The sequence below is a fragment of the Juglans regia genome, chromosome 16 (assembly GCF_001411555.2).
Source record: "Juglans regia cultivar Chandler chromosome 16, Walnut 2.0, whole genome shotgun sequence".
Classification (NCBI taxonomy): domain Eukaryota; kingdom Viridiplantae; phylum Streptophyta; class Magnoliopsida; order Fagales; family Juglandaceae; genus Juglans; species Juglans regia.
Window position 1 is genome coordinate 2,435,182 of NC_049916.1, and position 19,197 is coordinate 2,454,378.

The 19,197-nt window shown below is 35.3% G+C and overlaps 2 protein-coding genes across 3 annotated transcripts; one reads left to right on the forward strand and one right to left on the reverse strand.

Moving 5' to 3' along the window:
- The first annotated feature begins 360 nt into the window (after nt 1-360).
- On the forward strand, nt 361-4,773 carry LOC109012516. Of its 2 annotated transcripts, XM_018994218.2 has the most exons (9): nt 361-590; nt 670-759; nt 1,277-1,634; nt 2,904-2,975; nt 3,104-3,171; nt 3,280-3,430; nt 3,875-3,958; nt 4,058-4,150; nt 4,251-4,773. In XM_018994218.2, exons 3-9 carry the CDS (start codon nt 1,383-1,385, stop codon nt 4,347-4,349), a joined length of 819 nt encoding a protein of 272 aa, XP_018849763.1. In that variant the 5' UTR covers nt 361-590; nt 670-759; nt 1,277-1,382; the 3' UTR covers nt 4,350-4,773. The 2 variants fall into 2 exon arrangements, with proteins under 2 accessions (XP_018849763.1, XP_018849762.1); XM_018994217.2 differs by lacking the exon at nt 670-759.
- A 792-nt stretch (nt 4,774-5,565) lies between these two features.
- LOC109012515 (sulfhydryl oxidase 2-like) lies at nt 5,566-14,586 on the reverse strand. Its single transcript, XM_018994216.2, has 12 exons — nt 14,136-14,586; nt 13,588-13,612; nt 13,412-13,504; nt 11,962-12,143; nt 10,522-10,591; nt 10,349-10,417; nt 10,187-10,260; nt 9,954-10,104; nt 7,949-7,989; nt 6,485-6,631; nt 5,957-6,397; nt 5,566-5,739 (listed from the first exon to the last, which is right to left on the reverse strand). The coding sequence occupies exons 1-12, from the start codon at nt 14,351-14,353 to the stop codon at nt 5,718-5,720; spliced, it is 1,533 nt and encodes a 510-aa protein (XP_018849761.2). The 5' UTR covers nt 14,354-14,586; the 3' UTR covers nt 5,566-5,717.
- Nucleotides 14,587-19,197: the final 4,611 nt, after the last annotated feature.

Here is a 19,197-nt window from a genome sequence, read left to right on the forward strand (position 1 = left end):
TAAGAAAGTTATAATTATAAAATGAGAAGAGGTGAGATAAGATGATTTCTATATCCAAACGAGAACTATGATACTTTAAAAAGCCCGGGTTTAAGAGACGTAAACATATAAAGTAGACACTAGATCATTTACTAATATTCATGTAAATTAACGGCTTATTAAAAATAGAAAATAAAAACTTCAAAGAATAATAATAAAAAAAAATTAAAAAAAAAGCGAAAAAAATGGTTTGAGATTCGAGAATCGAATCACACTCTGGCGGTCTAAACGGCAATAACGGTGAAGTAAAAAGGACGATCGTGGCAGTGGCGAACTTGGAATCTCTCTCTCTCTCTGTCTCCCCCCTTGCAAGACATCATAAATATAGTAAACCAACGTTTGTATTCTGCAATCTGCATACACGGCGCTAGAGATAAAAAATTTTATAGTTATCCGTTAATGTAAATATCGGCTTATAAATTGGGTTCCGGCGAGGATGATACTCAATCTCTTGCTTCATTCCAAAACAGAGATTTCCTACAAACAACATAGATAAACAGAAAGAGAGAGAGACCTTTGTCTTTGCTTCAAGAAAATACGATTCCCATCCTGTAAGTCTCTTCTTCCTTCCTTTCCTCTGCATCTTTGTGTTAAATTCCTTGCCTTGTGCTGATACCTTTGCCTTTTTAGGTTCCTGGTCTGATAAAGGGTGTTCTCCTGTTATACGAGTCTGGGTCTCTCTCAAATTCCCTTTCTTTTTCTTCATGTTCCCCTTTCTGGGTACTTTCTCCTTGCTTTTTTTGCATTCGAAAGTTTTTGGAGACGCTTGCTTTATTGGGTTTCCTTCATTTTTCTGTTATTGTCTTTTGATGTTCATAGAGATACAACACCTTGTTAATTTTTTCCCCTTCTTCCCTCCTTCAATTTTAAACCCTTCTCCTAAAACTTCACGTGTTTATTGGTTTTCTCCCTCTTTTGCCAATTTTGTTGAGCTTTATATGTTGTCGATGGTGTTGCCTGTTTCATTGAAACCTGTTTATCATGGTTTCTGGTTTGGCCAATTCTTTTTCTCCTCTGTTTCAATAGTCTCTCAGTTTCTGTCCACTGCCCTCTGCTTATGTAGTTGCACTAACAGTTGTGGGGCCTAGTTTTTCCTGTTCTGTTTGCAGGGAGAAGGTTTCGAATGAAAAAAAGAAAAGAAAAGAGTTTCTTCGTTGTTATAGATACTGTTATCCCTGTGTAATTTCATATTCCGGTAACTTGCTTTGTTTTTAACTATGATGGTTCTGATTTTCAGGAGTTTTAGAAAAGATAAGAGCCTGTGCAAGGAATTTTAAGGCTTGGATATAGGCTTATTTCCTCTTGAGTTTTTTGAAGTCTTCTGTGTTGTTGAGAATTCGAGGATGGGGGATCATTTTGTGTTGCTGGTTGATCGTTTGCTCACCGAGTCCACGTTAGAGGCTGCAATTGAGAGCAGAAACTGGTCCATGAAAGCTACATCCTCTGTAATTGACGAGAAGAAAATCCATAATGCTCCCAAGGTGGTTGGTGCAAATATATCATCTCCTGGGAAATTGGTGGAGTGCAGGATATGCCAGGATGAGGATGAGGACTCAAATATGGAGACGCCCTGCTCTTGTTGTGGCAGCTTGAAGGTCAGTTGGGCTCTCTCTAATTCCAACCTTTATAGCGTCAATATGGTATACAAGCATCCTATTCTTTCCTTTTATGTTCTTCGTATGGTCTCTACAATTTATAAATTTGATCATCGTCGGTCGTATAGTAGTCCCCGCGAAGCTTTCGGCTACTCAATATCCTTGTACGAGTCCACAATCACTACACGAGATGAAATACCCGAGGAATCCCCCCCTTTTTTTTGTGATTGTTCCAAAGCGTGCAGCTCTCTATATTTCTTCACTACTCGTACAGGAATATTAGATGAATTATCACCCATCCACTACCTTTCTGCATCTGAAGCCATCTGAACGTCAATACCAAAATTTTGTAGAATTTCTTTATTATTTTGATTCAGTCAAGTTCTAGTCTACTAGTTTGTAAAAGACGCGAGCACATCATCAGATTTTTGAGTCAACTCCAACCTCACTGACCCTACCAACCAGAAGCATTAAAAGCAAAAGAACAAAAAAGTCTATCCATATTCATTTTGAAATTCCCGTTTTGATTGACTGAACCTGAAACTTTGGCTTCAATTCAACTTTCAAGGAACACTATTCTTGGGTCTGCCTGCACAAGATGTATGTGCTTGTTGACAACAAAATCTGAAGTCTTTCTATATACAGTGAAAGTAGGCTTATCTCATATAATGCAATTATCCCATGATGTGGCACACTGTTATAACAATGATCATATACACCATCCCACTTAAGCCTTAGCATCAATACTTCCCTTTCTTGATTGATATAGGGCCTTGTGTTGTTTTGTTACTGATAGAGGTTAAGACAGTCTAGCATGCACTGGATATAGGTGCATTGCCACTTGCCTCGATTAAGATCATCAAACAGAAATGTTAAGTATGGTGATTTGATTCGAGATCAATTGTTTTAGCTGCAAGTTTTTGCCTAAACTATCTACCTCATGGTGTAACTTGACCATAATGCTCCTTAAGCTTTCAATCTGGTCTCTTCCTTAACTCCTCTTCTTCTTCAGAAATTGTTGTTTGGGAAGTTTCACAGATGTTATCTTATTTCTCTTTAATAGAATGCGAGGAACACAAACTCAACAATGGCTGATTTTATCATGTAAAAGTATGATTTCTTCAAATGATTATATTATCATTTGAATGCAACTGGTATATTTGGTTCACTGCAAACTGTTCTTGTGGCATTCATGTGATGATTTCAATTCCCATCTTTAGGAGTAGTTTATTGTGAGAACCTTGGTCATGAGTTACCTGATTTTTGCAGTATGCCCACCGCAGATGCATACAGAGGTGGTGTAATGAGAAGGGTGACACTACCTGTGAGATATGCCAACAGGTGATCCATGATCTTTTTTTACATCACTGTTAGTATTGGATTATTGGATTGTTCTCGATATTATCCATTCCTTATGTCAACCATTACATGCAAAGCTATTGTATTAAGATTAAATTCTTGAATTGCAGCAATTTAAGCCTGGTTATACTGCTCCTCCCCCACTGTTTCAATTGGGGAGTGTTCCAATGAACTTCAGGTAATCTTTATATAAACTTGTTATTTCAATGGCTATAATCTGGAATACGTTGTTCTTCTTTTTCAACTTGACACCAATGTGTTTTTCTGACTATGACGGGTTAACCAGAGGAAATTGGGAGATATCTAGGAGAGACTTGCATCGTCCCCGCATTATAGCAATGGTTTCAACTGACCGTAATTTGCTCACTCCTGACTACGACGAGTACACAGCTTCTACCACAAGAAGTTTGATATGTTTCCGTTCAGTTGCTCTCATTGTAATCTCTCTCTCTCTCTCTCTCTCTCTGTTTGATGATCAACTTTATTCCTCTAATTTATAAATTTTGAAAAGTGCACTTTGCACCCTCAAATTACCAAAAGTTTTACATTTGGTAGTCCAAACTACTAAAAAACTGACACTTTGCACCCCAATTGAACTATAACCATTGTGGTACAATCTTGACCATCAGATTTGAATGTAGGGTGTAAAGTGTCATTTTTTTCTAACTCAGGGTGCAATGTATCAGTTCTAATAGTTTGGAGTGTAAAGAGCAATACCCTTGATAGTGTGTTTATGTTTTCATAAATTCTAATTGAGTTTTTCACTTTCGAGAAACCTTAGGCTCAACATAGTTTAGATAAAGTTGTAATACATCCTCTTTATTTATTGCTGTAAACTTGACCGATGCCTCTTCCAATCCCATTCATTTTCTCCGGTGCAGTTCATGGTTCTACTGATTCTACGCCATATTCTTCCCCTCATTCTAATAAGTGGAAACAATGACTACTTTCTCCCACTATCTCTGGTAAGATAATTTAGGGCTTGCTAATTCATTTCATGAAGACAGACAAAGGTGGAACTTCCCTTGCAGATATTACAATTATCTTTCCTTCTTTGCATGCAGTTGCTACTTCTACGAACTGCTGGGATTGTTCTTCCGATCTACATTATAATGAGAGCAGTAACTTCTATTCAGCGCCGCCGACATCATCATCAGGTACATTCCCCATATGATCTTTTGATTCCTTTTTTACTGTTTAAAGTTCATTGCAACTAACTAACTATGAAACATCTACCAACTTCAATTTCCTCATTAGGAGGAGCCTTCAATTTCATCACTTGCTTCATCGGATGAAGAAGCTGAGCATTCGACATTGCAGCCTCATCAGCCTCATATCATTCATGTTCACGTGTAGCTGGTGAATCGAAGAAGCTTCACAACAAGAAAATGTGTGCAAGATGGATAAGAAAAAAGGAAATTATGATACAGTGCTTTAATCAGTGTGGTGTGCTGTAATTCCAAAAAGGAAAGAAAAAAATGGAGGATCAAATTTCAGATTATGATGTAGCTTATAAGATGTGCTGTCTTCTCTTGCTCTTGCTGCACATCGTCTGAATACTTTGTACATCCAGGAAAAAAAAAAAGAAAAAAAAAAGGGGGTATCCCATAAGCCAATATCCAGGCTTTATACCAAGAAAATAGAAGCCAAGCTAGTAAAGGTGAAGAATGTTCTTGTATGTCATTCTGTAAATACCAAGTTTGGGGATTATGACTCAAATACCAAGTTTAGTAGATACAAGTTGATGGTGCGAGACAATGGATTATTGTTTTGCTCACGAGAAATGATAGTTGCAGTTGTGAGTGCCGCAAACACCGTACAATCATTTTGAAAAAAGTGAATAAATACGAGATCTACATAAAAAGAAATTAATTTTTTAATAATGGATTCTACACTTTTTCAAAATGACTGCACGGTATTACACACTTTACGACTATATGTAACATTACTTTGAACCTTATTTTCTTGCTAAAACATCTATTTTTTTCACTCTTTCACCAAAAATCAAGGGCACCCCTACAAGTTCGAGAATTTTGACCCATAAGTTCCACAAAACTCGGAAAAGAATGCATAGTTAATTTGCTCGGAAGGAGAACAACCTTAGCTTTTTCTTGAGGTGCAAAGGAAATTAAATGTACCATTCATCAGCGTTACAGACGGAAGTGCACAAGGATCATGTTACATAACCAGTGTTGACAGGAAAGGATCGGCAATTGACGGGATATTATTTCTACAAGGCGCTAATACAAAACTTTATTACTATGAAATTTCGAAAGAGAGAAAAATGAAGAGAGAATTGGCAGCCAAAAAGCCACATTATTCTGCAAATGCCCCCATTCAAGATCCTGAAGACTTCTGATTGATTCGTGGGAATAGTGTAATGCTCAAGTACATCTGGGCATTGGATAAAAATGATATATTCTCTCAAAATATAACTTTTTCTCATCTTTCTTAACTAGATCCATGCAAGTAACAAAAACAAGTTTTTAAAAAAATACACAAATCTAGGATGATTCTATCCCAAAATTATGAATATGGTAAAATTCTGTACAGTCCATTATAAATGTTAAAAAAAAAAATACAGCTTGAAGGAGTATACAGAGGAGGACCTCAGGCAGGGCACTTGTTTTGTACAAGGCTTTGATCTGGATTCCCCCTATTCAGACCCTGAATTCACCCATGCTGTGCACCTTGTCGCCTGTCTGATTTTGTCCTCTTAACACCTTAATTCCAACTTCTCCTTGGCCTGAAATGTTGTGGAAAATAAACAAGATAAGAAAATTGGAAAGCTCATAATAACCAACTCTCTCTCTCTCTCTCTCTCTCTCTCTCTCTCTCTCTCTCCCCTCTGTTTTTTTATTATTTTTTCTCTTTGTTCTGATGATCTTTTACACTTTTTTGAAAGATGTCATTATTCTCCTAATTATAATATGTTCCTTAAAGAGTGTAGTTGGTAGAAATACTTCCGACTCTTCTGCTGTGAACGCCAGTAGCATGCAAGTGCCCCAAATGCACAGCTAGCGACAGCAATTGCCAATGCAGCCCCCAGAGGCACGACAACTGCATTTGCTGAGACCGCCAAATCTTCAAGAAACCAATCAAGCCTATCACTCCTAAGATTGTTCTTGTCCTTGTCCTTGTGTAGCGATACAAGTATTTTTCCATAGTAATTAGTCAAAAATTTCAACACCTCCTCCTGGTCCCAATCAATACCATTATTTTCCTCGCTCGGAGAGAGACGGCAGGAAGAGCAAAGCTGCCTTGGAGGCCAAATCATTTTAGGAAATTTAGGATCGCCAGTCCCAAGAAATGCTTCTTCTTTGAATAATCTCTCATTAACCTTATTATGCGCACTCCACAACCAAAGGGCGAAGTCACGGCTTGTTTTGAAAGGACTAGAGACACTGGAAATCAAGATTACTTATTTTCAGATTAAGTTAGCTGAAAGAAACTCAAAGGACTGTAAATATGGACGATTCTCAGGAGCTTACCTTGAACACATGTCATGAAAATGTTGGCGGCATTCCTCACAAACAAAGAATTTGTGTACAAATTCACATATAGCTGTAAATGCAAATTGGCTCTCTCCATCCTCAATTCTCACAGACAGTGAATGCAGCAGAACCCACAATCCACAACTGCAGAAAGAGAAGAAAGCTACTTTTCAATAGAATCACTGGATAGAAATCTCATAGTCGGGAGGAGTTAAAAAGTAAAAGGAGAAAAAGGAAAATAACTTTTAGCAGCATAGCTAAACAACAAAAAATAAAAGCAGCAGCTTTTATTGAGAAAAAAATATTGGGAATGATAAGAAGAAAAAGTAAACCAAAAAAACGAAATCAATCACACACGACATACAAGATTTACATGGTTTGGCAAAGTGCCTATGTCCACGAAGCTATAGAGGATTTTATTCTCTTGAAAGTCGAATACACTATGCAGCAATACAATGAGCGGCCATACAAAATAGTACAATATATATTTTTATATAAGCAATATCGACTAATATATATATATATATATATATGGCGTATTAGCACGTTAACCCTAATTAAGGGTCAGGTCGGACCGGTTTAGGACCTATCGGCCCAAGCCTCATTGAAAACCCACCAAAAAACTGTAACGAGTTATTGTCAGGTCGGGTCATCGGGGCGCCGCAAAAATAAACCAGGCTCCACACAAACAAGCCCAACACAAAAATCAACGTTGAAATTGCACAAGTGATTGGGGTTGTCAATATGAAAAAACACGTAGTTAGTGGGGTTGTAAACTTCTAGTAACCAAGAACGTAAATGACATCATGTGCAAGCCACCAAATGATGGCCTAACAATAGATGTCACTTCATAAGAACACTTCTTGCTGTTTAAAGCCAAAGCATAATACTTACATGAACAAGATGAGTGAAACTTGTGCAGAAAAAAGGAATATATTGCCTTCTTTTGTCAATATCAATAAATACATAGCCAGGTGATGAATTTAAAGCTACCTTCTACATGAGCATGTGCGCACGCGCACGTGTAACAATGGATCCAGAGATAATGGCCTCTGAAAGCAAAATTATGGAGACAATCAATCATGCAGAGGAGCCTATAATTGCAATTAAAAAACATGAGCCTATCCCAATAGACTACCTACCTCCTAGATGCCGAACACTGTAGAACAAGGTTGGTCATTGAAATCAGCTCTTAGAATATCACCATTGTCATGAAGCAAAAAAAGAAAAAAGAATATCTCATCGTGCATGGAGCAAAGATAACTGCAGGTTGTAATTTTGAGCTACTTAAAATATGAAACTTACATCTAGGCACATCAAAAAGTGAGTTTATACTTGCTGTGTATGATGACTAACAAATTGAACCAATTCCAAAATTTGGAGACCTGTGTACTTGGACTATGACTTTAGCTTTTTCTAAAAAAAGCTCCATTGCTTATTAAAAAAAATGGAGACCACTACCTGAAGCCCCTTGTATCATTCTTGCTGCCTCGGCAGAACATCTGGAAAGGAACACACAAAGATCATCGACAAAGTTAGGAATTTGCTTCAACAAATACAATATTACATCGTGATAAAGTTGAGTCAACAGCCAATATGGTAACGAACCAAAAGAAAAAGGTAAATTTGCAAAGAAATAAATGTACTGGCCAGCTATAGCCTATAGGTGACGTAATTAGATGATCTTACTATCTAGATATTTAAGAGCATCCCAAACTATGGACTCGATAAATGACTCAACCACTGATTCCCCTCGTATAATAAATCCACCATCCATATATTTCAATAAAACCATATCAAATTTGGATGCAATTTCAACTTCCTCAGGAGCTTCAACAGCACCAAATTAGCAAGTGCACAGAATAAACCAGTGGACAGAAAACAGTTTTCAAAGAATAAATCATAAAAAAAATATATAAGAATTGGTCATTATTAAGTTGTATACAATGTGAAGAGTCATTAAGCACTGACGGAACTCACTGCTAAACAGAAAGTCCAAAGGACGCCGACCAGCAATCTCCAACATCAAGTCAATTGGACTGTCTAAAGTGGTTTTATCAAGAATCTCGTTCACTTTTCCAAATTGAGGAAAGATAATGGGAACAACGTCAATAAATAATGGACTAGGTACAGGGCATAGTTTTTTAGGCATGCAATATTGACTAATTTCCCAGCAAACAGAAAATCAAACTTCACCCATCACATATTAAAGGTAAGGAGAAGTTAATCAACAAGCTTATAGTTTGAGCCTGATACATCCCGGGAAACTTTTTTTTTTTTTTTTTTATGTCAGGGAACCTCTCCAAGGCAGGGCACTTCGGACCCACCCCTGCAGAGCAAATCCCGGTCCCATGCACCACACCCTCGGAAGTTTCCCTACATGGAACTGGTTAAATCGCTGGCTTTCACCAGGAGGTGTGGCCCCAACAGATTGTTTGCACCCATGAGGTGTTGAACCTTGGACCTTGAATGGAGTGATACCTCAAGACCAAGGCCTTCACCATTCAGGCATCCCAGGAAACAATATAGACAATAAACTGATATAGCCCAGGAGGCAGGTTCAACACCCAGAAGTGCTGATGGACCTAAACATGCCTGAATGCATGGCTAAAAACCTTGCAGATATGATATTCTGCAATTTCCAGCAAGATTGGTTTCAATGCCATGAAATATGCGGAATATTTCTAACTATGGAGCTCAAAATTGAAGCCATAGAGACAGAAGGGAAACAAAAAAAGAAAGCATTGTCTTAATTGTTTTCTTTCACTACAGGCGCAACCCCTGATTAAGCAAAAAAATGTATATTTTTTGGTCCCTGAGCATATTACTTGGAACCAAACCTAATTTAACTCCAAAATAAGCTTAAAAGGATTTACTTATCAAAAAAAAAAAAAGCTTAGAAGGACTCAACTACAAAAGTAGCACTGACCCCTAATATAAAACTAAAGCCCCTTCACAGTAAAACCCAACCCAGCACTGGTTTTAACTTGAATAAACCTAATTATATTAGAATCAATCAAAGAAAAGTCCCTTCATCCGCTTTTTGCATCTTAAAGTCTCTGTTCAATATTAATTGCATCAATCATGAAGACACGCAATACTTGCCTGTAGTCATATTTTCATCTCTTATATAGGCAAACATCTAGCTGGAAGGGCATTCTATACTGCTTAAACTATTTATATTTATGGTTGTAGTAGGCCTCATGTACTTCTTTACAGCTAATATTCATCACTATATAATGTCAATAATTGTGAAGAAAATATAATCAGTAATTGAAAAAAGAAATCATGTATATATCTTATTGTTTGTAAAAATGGCTTAAAAGATATCAGCCACTACCAAATTTAGGTATAAGATTATTTCGTAGACCCCAACTGAACAACTGATGATGCTGATATGTTATATAAGCAGAGTATAGCATGATAGCAAAGTTCAAAAGGGTAAATACAGCGTTTGAGTATCTACCCAATATCCTCGAGGAATGCCTTTTCCACAAATCTGAAAATTTCCCAGTGTGCCCTCTCCATTATTATCTCCCTGCTTACTAGGTGACGACATGTCTAACGGGCACAAGTCATCAAAGTTCACCAGTATGTCAGCACTTCCCGTCCGGCACCTGCCATATATATCTAGATTGAAATAATGGAGGAAGAATCATGTTTGGCAGATAAAACTGGCATACTAGATTTCATCTGTACCTCCTAGAAGGATGATGAGCCACCAAAAGTTGGAGAAATTTTATTAGTGAAGCTCGGGTTTCGGATTTGATCATCTGCAACACGGGCATAAAAAAGAAGGGTAAATCTTTGGCAACCATGGGCCCAAATAAATAAAGCCTGACCATATAAATAAAACTATACCTTGTGTTCTAAAATGATCTCAAAGGCTGTTGACGTTGCCTCCTCGACATCATACACAGCACGTGCAATCTTACAAAAGTCATGTGTTGCAGGAGTCAATATGTTTTTTATATAGAAGAAACTTTTATTTGTAATAGAACTGGGGAAATTATATCTAATGTTCTCTTAAGAACCTGAGCAGGGTCTGATACATTTGATGAAAGATGCTCATTTTCAAATTTCTCATCATCCAAGCCAAAAGAGCTGCAAGATTATAAGCACATGAGAATGCAGTAATAAGCACAAACTCATAGCTAAAATTCACATTATAAGTTACAAAACAAAATGTTATGTGCCCACTATCATCTCCCCAGTGCTTGGTTGGTCATGTATGATAGAACAATCAGGCACCTTCTCATAAATACTAGCACATGGACAAATTTGTTCATGAGAATTATGGTTTAGTTATTTAAAACGAATGAAATGTAATACCATCAACAGTTATCACAAGTAAATGTATGGAGTAGTTTAGCTTAATCCAACACTTGTAGCATTTTTCCCAACAGTACATGCATAGTCCTGTTATCCATAGAGGTGATTCGATTTTTATACACTACATTTTGCTGTAGTAACCTTTTAGCATATAGCTCAGAATGAGAGAATAGTAATACATGTTCATGCATACCCTAAACATGGGCTTTTGATGGCAAAGAGAAGTCTGCTTAAAAGCTCAACGGCTAGAATAATAATACATGTTAATGCATACCCTACACATGGGCCTTTGATGGCAAAGAGAAGTCTGCTTGAAAGCTCAACAGAGGACTCACGAAGGCTTTTCTTTCAAGGCTAGATCATACCATTATTTGCCAAGACAGGGTCCTCCTCATGTTTTATTGTCTCGTTAAAAATTTTTAGATCTATATTTATGTTCTGGTTCCTTTCATTTACTATTCTTTCTCACTTTTGTTTTACTTTTTTTTCTCCTAACCCGCATAGATTAGTCCCTGCAGACTAATATATTAATTTATTGAACCTGTTACGGTTGTAATTACATTTTATCTTTTCATGATGGAAAATAATGTATTGGCAAATGATGCAATAGTTACATTACATAGAATTACCTCCCAAAAGGAATCGAATGTATGATCCACATAATTAAATTTGATGATTTTTTATTCTTCTTCAAATAACAAAAGGATGGAGGAACATAGGCCGGGGGCGAGGAGAAAAAAACCTACTAATTTTATCTTTCTCTAATGATACTCATTTCTTATACAATCTATATGGTTGGTAGGCGTAAAATCCAAAACCTACTAAGCCATGTGGTAAAGCATAAAAATTTATATCCATAAAGAAAAATAGTAATGATTAAGCATATCAAGAATGTCTGAACACTTTTAAGTTTTATTTAATTTTAAGTTCATCAATTGAAGGACTGGTTTTTCCATTAATTAAATCATGCATCTCAAAGGTAAAAAAGTATGAGATCTTTCAAAAACACGGGATATGAAAAACCATTAAAGTTACCAACATATTACATACATCACAACACTCATTGAGTAAATTCCAACATTATAACTCCTTTGAGTAAAACATATGGTAAAATATACTGCCTTCAACTGAATACCTCATACCTGTCTGTTTGCTTGTTTATCCAATTAATCATTCGGTCAGCTGTCCGTCCATCATCAATGAGACGTATTTCACTTTTCTCTTGTTTAGGTTCCCAACCACCCGCTACAAATTTAGCAGGAGGGCCCCAAAAGAGCATAGGATAATGAACAACAGAAAACTTATCACAAAGTTTAGTGTTTATCTGTGCCGCCAAACAAGTGAAAGTAGGAGGACTAATCATCAAGCCATACATTAAGATTCAGGTATCATTCAAACAAGCAATAATGGAAATGCAACAACTACATGGAGAGAGGGCTAACAGAACAATGCCAAAACCCGAATGATGATAAGAACAATAAGGTGAAAAATAATATATATGGCAAAATCTATCAATAAGGTGAATCATGGCTAAGAAATATTGATCTGAAGGGCAGCTGTCTACTTTAATTGGGTGGCCACTGCTTTAGCCCTCCATTGAGTATATAATTTCCTCCCTTAACAAACAAATCTATCAATACAAGAGAGATGCCTATCTAGAAGGAGAAAACTAGATAAGAAAATAATGAAAGTTGTCATTAAAGTCTATAGCAGCTGGCCAAAGGAGGATAGTATTGAAAAAGAAAGATTTGAGCTCCTCGAACATTCATTCAAGTCCTCAAAATCTCGGCTATTGCTTCCCTCCAAATACACCATATGAGGCAAGTAAGAACCATCTGCAAAAGTTCTTTATAATTTTGAATTTAAGTTAGACAGACATTTGATGGAGTATAACTCTTATTCGACCAACATAAGATTGTGAAGTGGAGTTATTTTCTTCATTCTTTAACCTTTGGTACTCTACTAGGTAGGGTGGTGGTGGTGGTGAGGATAGGATCTAGTGGGTCCCATCCAAAAAAGGAGGAAGTCTGAGGACAGAACATTTTATAATGCTTTGTACCCGCCTGTACTCCTTTTCCTTGGAAAGGCATTTGGCGGAATAAAGCTCCATCATGGGTGGCATCTTTGTTGGACAGCTCAATAGAGAAGATTCAAACTATGGATAATATGAGGAGGAGGAGAATCATAGTAATAGATTGGTAGTATATGTAAGAAGAGAGGGAACAGTTGAACCTCTGTGCTCTTAATAAATCGAATGCCTTAAAAAATCAAATAAAAATAATAATTAACCAAAATGACGATCACATAGGTGACTTCTAGATAACTCGAGCTTTGCCACTCAAAAATAATACATAATGAGCCATACAACACATATAAGGCTTAATTTAGGTATTTCCTTTCCAATCTTCACCAATGTTATCACTTTATAGTGGGTTTCAAACTGCTGAAACAGTTCAACAACTACTAGTGGTCAGGGAAAAGGCAGTATTATGTTCATAAATACAAAATGTACTAAAACAATGCAGGCATTAAAAAAATAAATAAATAAATAAAACTCTGAAGACAGTGATCAAGAGAGCACGGCATAAATACCTTCAGTGCACAATCTACCCTACTCATCAATATGATTCCCGGATGCACTGCATCAGGTCCATTAAATAGCCTAGCAACTTTTTCATAATGAGGCTGCACAATTTACTCTCAATCAATTTCAACTGATAAACAATATTCCTTAGGAACTATTCGTCACAAATTTTAGCACAACAGACCTTATAATTTCTGCAGGCTGGGCACCTGAAAGACCAATCAAATTATGTTCAATTTAAAATCAAACTCTACATGAAATAAAAATATCAAATTTCAAGTTCTTCAATAAACGCAGAGAGAAAAAAAAAAGGGCAAGGTCATTTTGATAATAAACAAAAAGATAATCACTGATCTGCAGTTACATGCACCAAGAAATAGAGAGAGAAAGAAGATGTAATAGAGAGAATTAGAGAGTGGCAAAGGTTGTAAAACACGTTTTGAAAAATTAATAAAAAACGACAAAAAGTATTTGAAATTAATTTTAATACGTATTGCCAATTTCATTATGGAGATTTCAATGAAAATAACGAACTGTGAAGTAATACCTAAGAAATTGCGCAAAATAGCTTCAATGAGCTCAAATAACATGACAGTAGCTTCCTTAAAATTCAAATACTTCAATGCAAATGAACCCAGGGAATCTTCAAATTATAGATCTAAAATGTTATGTTAGTTAAACAATTTGCTACACGGAATACAAACAATCTTTTTCATTTTTTTGGGTACTGACCAGTGGGCAAAAAACTCAACGACGGCAAAGGTAGCAGGGGTGTCCCCGAGGACCGAATCGAAATTCGAGGCGTTCAAATCAACGGCGTAATCGTGAGGACCACCGTTCTCGTTGTCGATCGCCCGAAGGATCGAGCGGGATCCTAGAGAAAACGAAGTAGCTCCGGAGCTCAAGGAAAGCAGGCTCAGAAGATTCAGAACCAAAAGTACCTGAGACATGGGATTTAACCCGACTGAGAGAAAGAGAGCCAAATCCGATGCGACGAACCTGCTTCCAGCACTAAGGTTTAGTTTGGTAAGAGTTATTGAGACGAGTGTTTTGAGTTTCGGAGGTTTTGGCCTTTTCTTCCTTCGGGAAGTTCGGATAGAGAGATGGATTGGTCGATTACCGTCTTATGGGTATGATCGCCGGTAGGAACAAATCTTGATGCTCCCGTTTTCTTGGTCATAGTTCGTAACTGTTATTACAAAAATTAAAATGGTAATTTTTCAAAAAAAATAATAATAATAATAAAACGGTAAGGGTTCGTCAGCAAACACAAAATATCTAATAATCTTGAGTTAAAATATTTTATTATATTTTAAAAATTAAGAAAAAATTTAAATCAAAATATTATAAAATCAAAAAAATATTTGAATATAATTTTTGTTTTAAATTTTAAAAAAGTTGTATTTTTTTTTAAATTAAAAAATTATAATGATCAAATATAAAAGTTGAATATTTAAAATTGATATGTATTTTATATTTAAGTGATATTTAAAAAGAAAATATTTAAGAATATTTGAGAACACTTATATTCTCAAACTAGTCCTAAAATACTCATTCTATTTCTAAAACATTTCTTAAATTTTAAATTTTATAGTGGAAGTTTGGTATGTTATGAGAAAACTTTTAAAAAAATATAACAAAAGCATTTTGAGTATGTATATTTGGTTCTAGTACCAACTCATGTTTTTTTCATCAACAATGATATGTACACAAAAAATAAATGGAGTTCAAGCAATGATATAGGCAATGGATACTGTTTACTCACTATTTTTCTCCTATAAATTTTGTGGATCAATATATTGTTTTATCATATTTGTGTTGGTAGTGATAGGGCTTGTTTAGAAAATGAAATGATTTCATCTTGTCTCATTTTAAAAATTCTCATAATTTCCTCTCTAAACAATATTCAAACATAAAATATATTTCAATTTCAAATTTTCAACTTTTTAATCTAATCATTATCTAATTATTATAACTTTATCAAGTTTCCAAACAAAACATAAAAAACAATACAATTTTTTCAAATTTCAAAACAAAAATAATGTTAATAAATTATATTCAAACAATATTATAACTTTATAATATTTTTATTTAACGTTTTCTTTTGCTCTCTCAAAACTCAATAAAACTTCTTAACTCAAATTATTTAACTACTATTTTCAAACCATTTTATTACTATTTACATAATTTTCTTATATCATCTTATTATCCAAGCATGCCTTTAGTTTATTGGTAAAACTCATTTGCATAGACTTTAAATAAGATGTGATAAATTAAGAATGTCAAGAGGACAAAACTCATTCCTCTTATTCATTTCTTTTAATTGTGTTATGTACGTGTTATCAAATTTTGCATTACGTACACGTTATCATGACGATTAGATCATAATTACTATTTTCTTTTTTTTATAAAAGAGCTCTTTTACGTACAAGTGGATTTGCAGACAAATCTGTACACCAATGTTGATGTGGATTATTTAGTCAGATGTTAATTAAAGAAAGAAAGAAAGAAAGAGACCGTTTCATTAAAGTTTACATTTCCACCTCAGCATTGGTGCGCGTATTGGTGCGCAAATCCGCTTACAACCATATTTTTCCTTTATAAAGAGATAACTCCTCTATGCAGTTTAACATGGCCTCACCTTCCCTTTTTATCACTTACTATAAAGAAAGAATATACTAGTTAAATTATAAGTCAATATGTCGTTCTTATTGTTCCTATCTAGCATGGAAGGCCAACATGTCGTACTTATTGTTTCTATCTAGCATAGAAGGTCATGGTTAAACTATGGCTTAGTCTTCCTAGTCTTTGCCTATCTCTGATTGAGCACCTAAAACCATATCAAGCACATGTCATAAGTCATAAGACTTGCATTTTTGCTATGAGTTCTTCTAATCGGAGCACTTACACCGCACCTGCCAGCTTGATTTTTTTTTTTTAACCTAAAACGCGTGTTTTGAAATATGAAACAACAATCTCATTTCAAAGGGTCTCGTCATTTATGTATATATGGACTACAAATTTAGTACGAGTTCGAAAGATTGAAAGGGATTGTCTACCCTTTCTGTACGTATAGACTAAAAATTTAGGTGAAAATTGTAAAACTTTCATCTTTTCTGTAATCTTTTTGAAGGGTTTCTGTCGTGCTAGCATATAGAACCAACCAAACAATGATAGTTTCTCCTTCACCTTTGGGCTTAACAGAGATAACCCTAGATTCAGCACCCACTGGTGAAAAGTCTTCGTCGCCACACAATGGAAATAAACCATTTTCCAACAAAGGAAAGCAACGAAATTGAGAGAGAGAGAGAAGCGACGGAATGGGAGAACTTGAATTTAAGAAACAAATCAAATCTTAATCTATACATATCACTTGGTTGTAAGGCTAACATCTAAACATCCAACTCTCAAATCACTGAACTCATCTCAACTTAAAATCTCTTTACACATGGGACCCATAACTTTTTTCAATTCAACACATCTTTACATACGGGATCCACAACTTTTTTCAACTTCCCATAAATATATATATAAACTCATTTTAACATCCAAACACATCTAAACTCATCTTAGGTGGGTCTCACAAAACTCACTTCACCAACTCAACTCACTACTATTCATAAAGAACTCAACTCATATCAACTCAACTCAATATCCAAAAGGGGCTTAGTAGACCATATTTTCTATGTACACGAGTGTGTAGTGTGCTGTGGGGAACCGACCTTTCAAATTGATTTTTCCATTATTATATCCCTAAGGAAAAATCTATTCGGTTGCCAGTTTTATTTTCCTACATTGCACACCTGATGTGGCAAACACGGTCTGGGTGGCCAAATTACAGTTCTCAACAGAGTAGGGAAAAATAGATCCCGTGCTCGTCGTCTGAAAATTTCTAACTTCCCTCCCGTGCTCCTTTCTCTCGTCTTGACTTCCTCCTCTCTCTCTCTATCTCTTCCTTTCATGCTCCTCTTTGTAATTCTAAGGCAAAGTCGATTCTTGCAAACTCGAAACGGTGTATAGACTAGATATGCGAACTCAAGTTGACGTTGAAGAGAAACAGTGCCTGAGTCCAAATCTATGGCCACATCACGATAAGCTTTCGGCCAAATCCTGGTTTATGGTTCCCCCGTACAGTGACAGGGTAAGCTAGTTTTTCTGGTGTATATATATATATATATATATATACACACATTGATTTTTGTTTGGTTAGGCATGATTGTAAACTAGTGTTGTATGTAACATTTTGCATGAAGGTTGTTTTGTGTTAATTTTTGCATGAATGTTTGAATATTTTTTCTTTTTGCGACCATTAGCTGTTTGATAGAATTACTTAGATAAAAGGACATTGTGTGTGTCCAAAATTTTCAATCTTACATGGATACGAAAATATTCCCAATGATGAAATTTATGTCATTGTTCCCTAGACATAATAGCAAAAATAAAATTTTAATATTGGGCAATGCAATTTCAAAACTAAAATTTTGAAATCTTTTTTTTTTTTTTTGTAGTTGTTTGTTGATGTATTGCTACTGAATAGTTAACTACTGAATAGTGAAAGATAACTCCTACCTGAAAAAAAAAAATGAACTTTGGTTAGCAAAACTTGTAGCTTGAGCTCCTCTTCTAATTTCAAAATTTTTTAATGGTGTAGCAGTTTATGTGTGTATGCGCGCGTGTGAGAGACACAGAGAGAGAAAATGTCTGTGTAATTGTTATTGTTGTTCTTTGGTAGTGTGAGATTGAAAATTCAATATCTAACCATAATAGCAGTGATAGATAAAATGCTACGAAAATGTGATGATACCATATGTTCCACTGATTTTTTTTTTTTTTAGCATGGACATTTTGCTTGCTTTCACTGTCATTTAGTTTTGTTCTCATTTAGATTGCCTATGACATCGAGTCAATTATCATCATGTGTAGTTGATGTGCTTCTAACGAATCCACCAATTTGTTGGTGTGGTTTGAAAATACTACTAAAGACCTCCTAAACTAACAAAAATCTTGAAAGAAAATTTTATGTGTGTCCGAAGTATAACACAGTAAATTGCTTTTGAATTTGTCATATTTAACATTTAAAATTCTTAAATTGTATGCAGTGATAAGTAAGATGTCAATTCTTCATATGGACATATATAGTTCAATTGGTAGAAGAGAAAATTCGGACAAGAGAGAATGTAGTTCGAAAGAGGGAAGATGATGTATTGTTGCACAAATATGAAGTTCATAAAGAAAAAGATCTAATAGAGGGAGAGAATGGTCTTTACAAGCAAGATGAAGAACTTGGAAAGCGGATCGTATAAAATAGATGTGTGTTTGTACTGATAGTTATCTACTGTAGTAGTTTTTGGTTGGTTCAGACTATAAATATATGGCAATACTGTTTATTGTAAATAGATGGTTTGGACCATAATTATAATGTTATATTCTGTATGAATATCATTATGGATATTTATGGTAATAGATGTTAAATTTATGATTTGTGAGATGACTGATAATGGTAGTGGATCATTCTAGGATAATATTATACATATCGAAAACAAGGAAAAACAACATTTATATAATATTTTACTGAATCTTTTAACGAAATCAACATGCTACACAATTTCATCTCCATAAATTCACAACAAACAATCATCTTCACAACTTCTCCACAATTTCATCCCACAACATTTGTGAGATCTAAAAAAATATGGATTTGTGTGAGTTGACAGTACTATAATTGTGAGCAATCTCAACAATGGTCTAATCAGTCGTGTGATGCACCTCTAACATTCTTTAACTTTTAGAACTA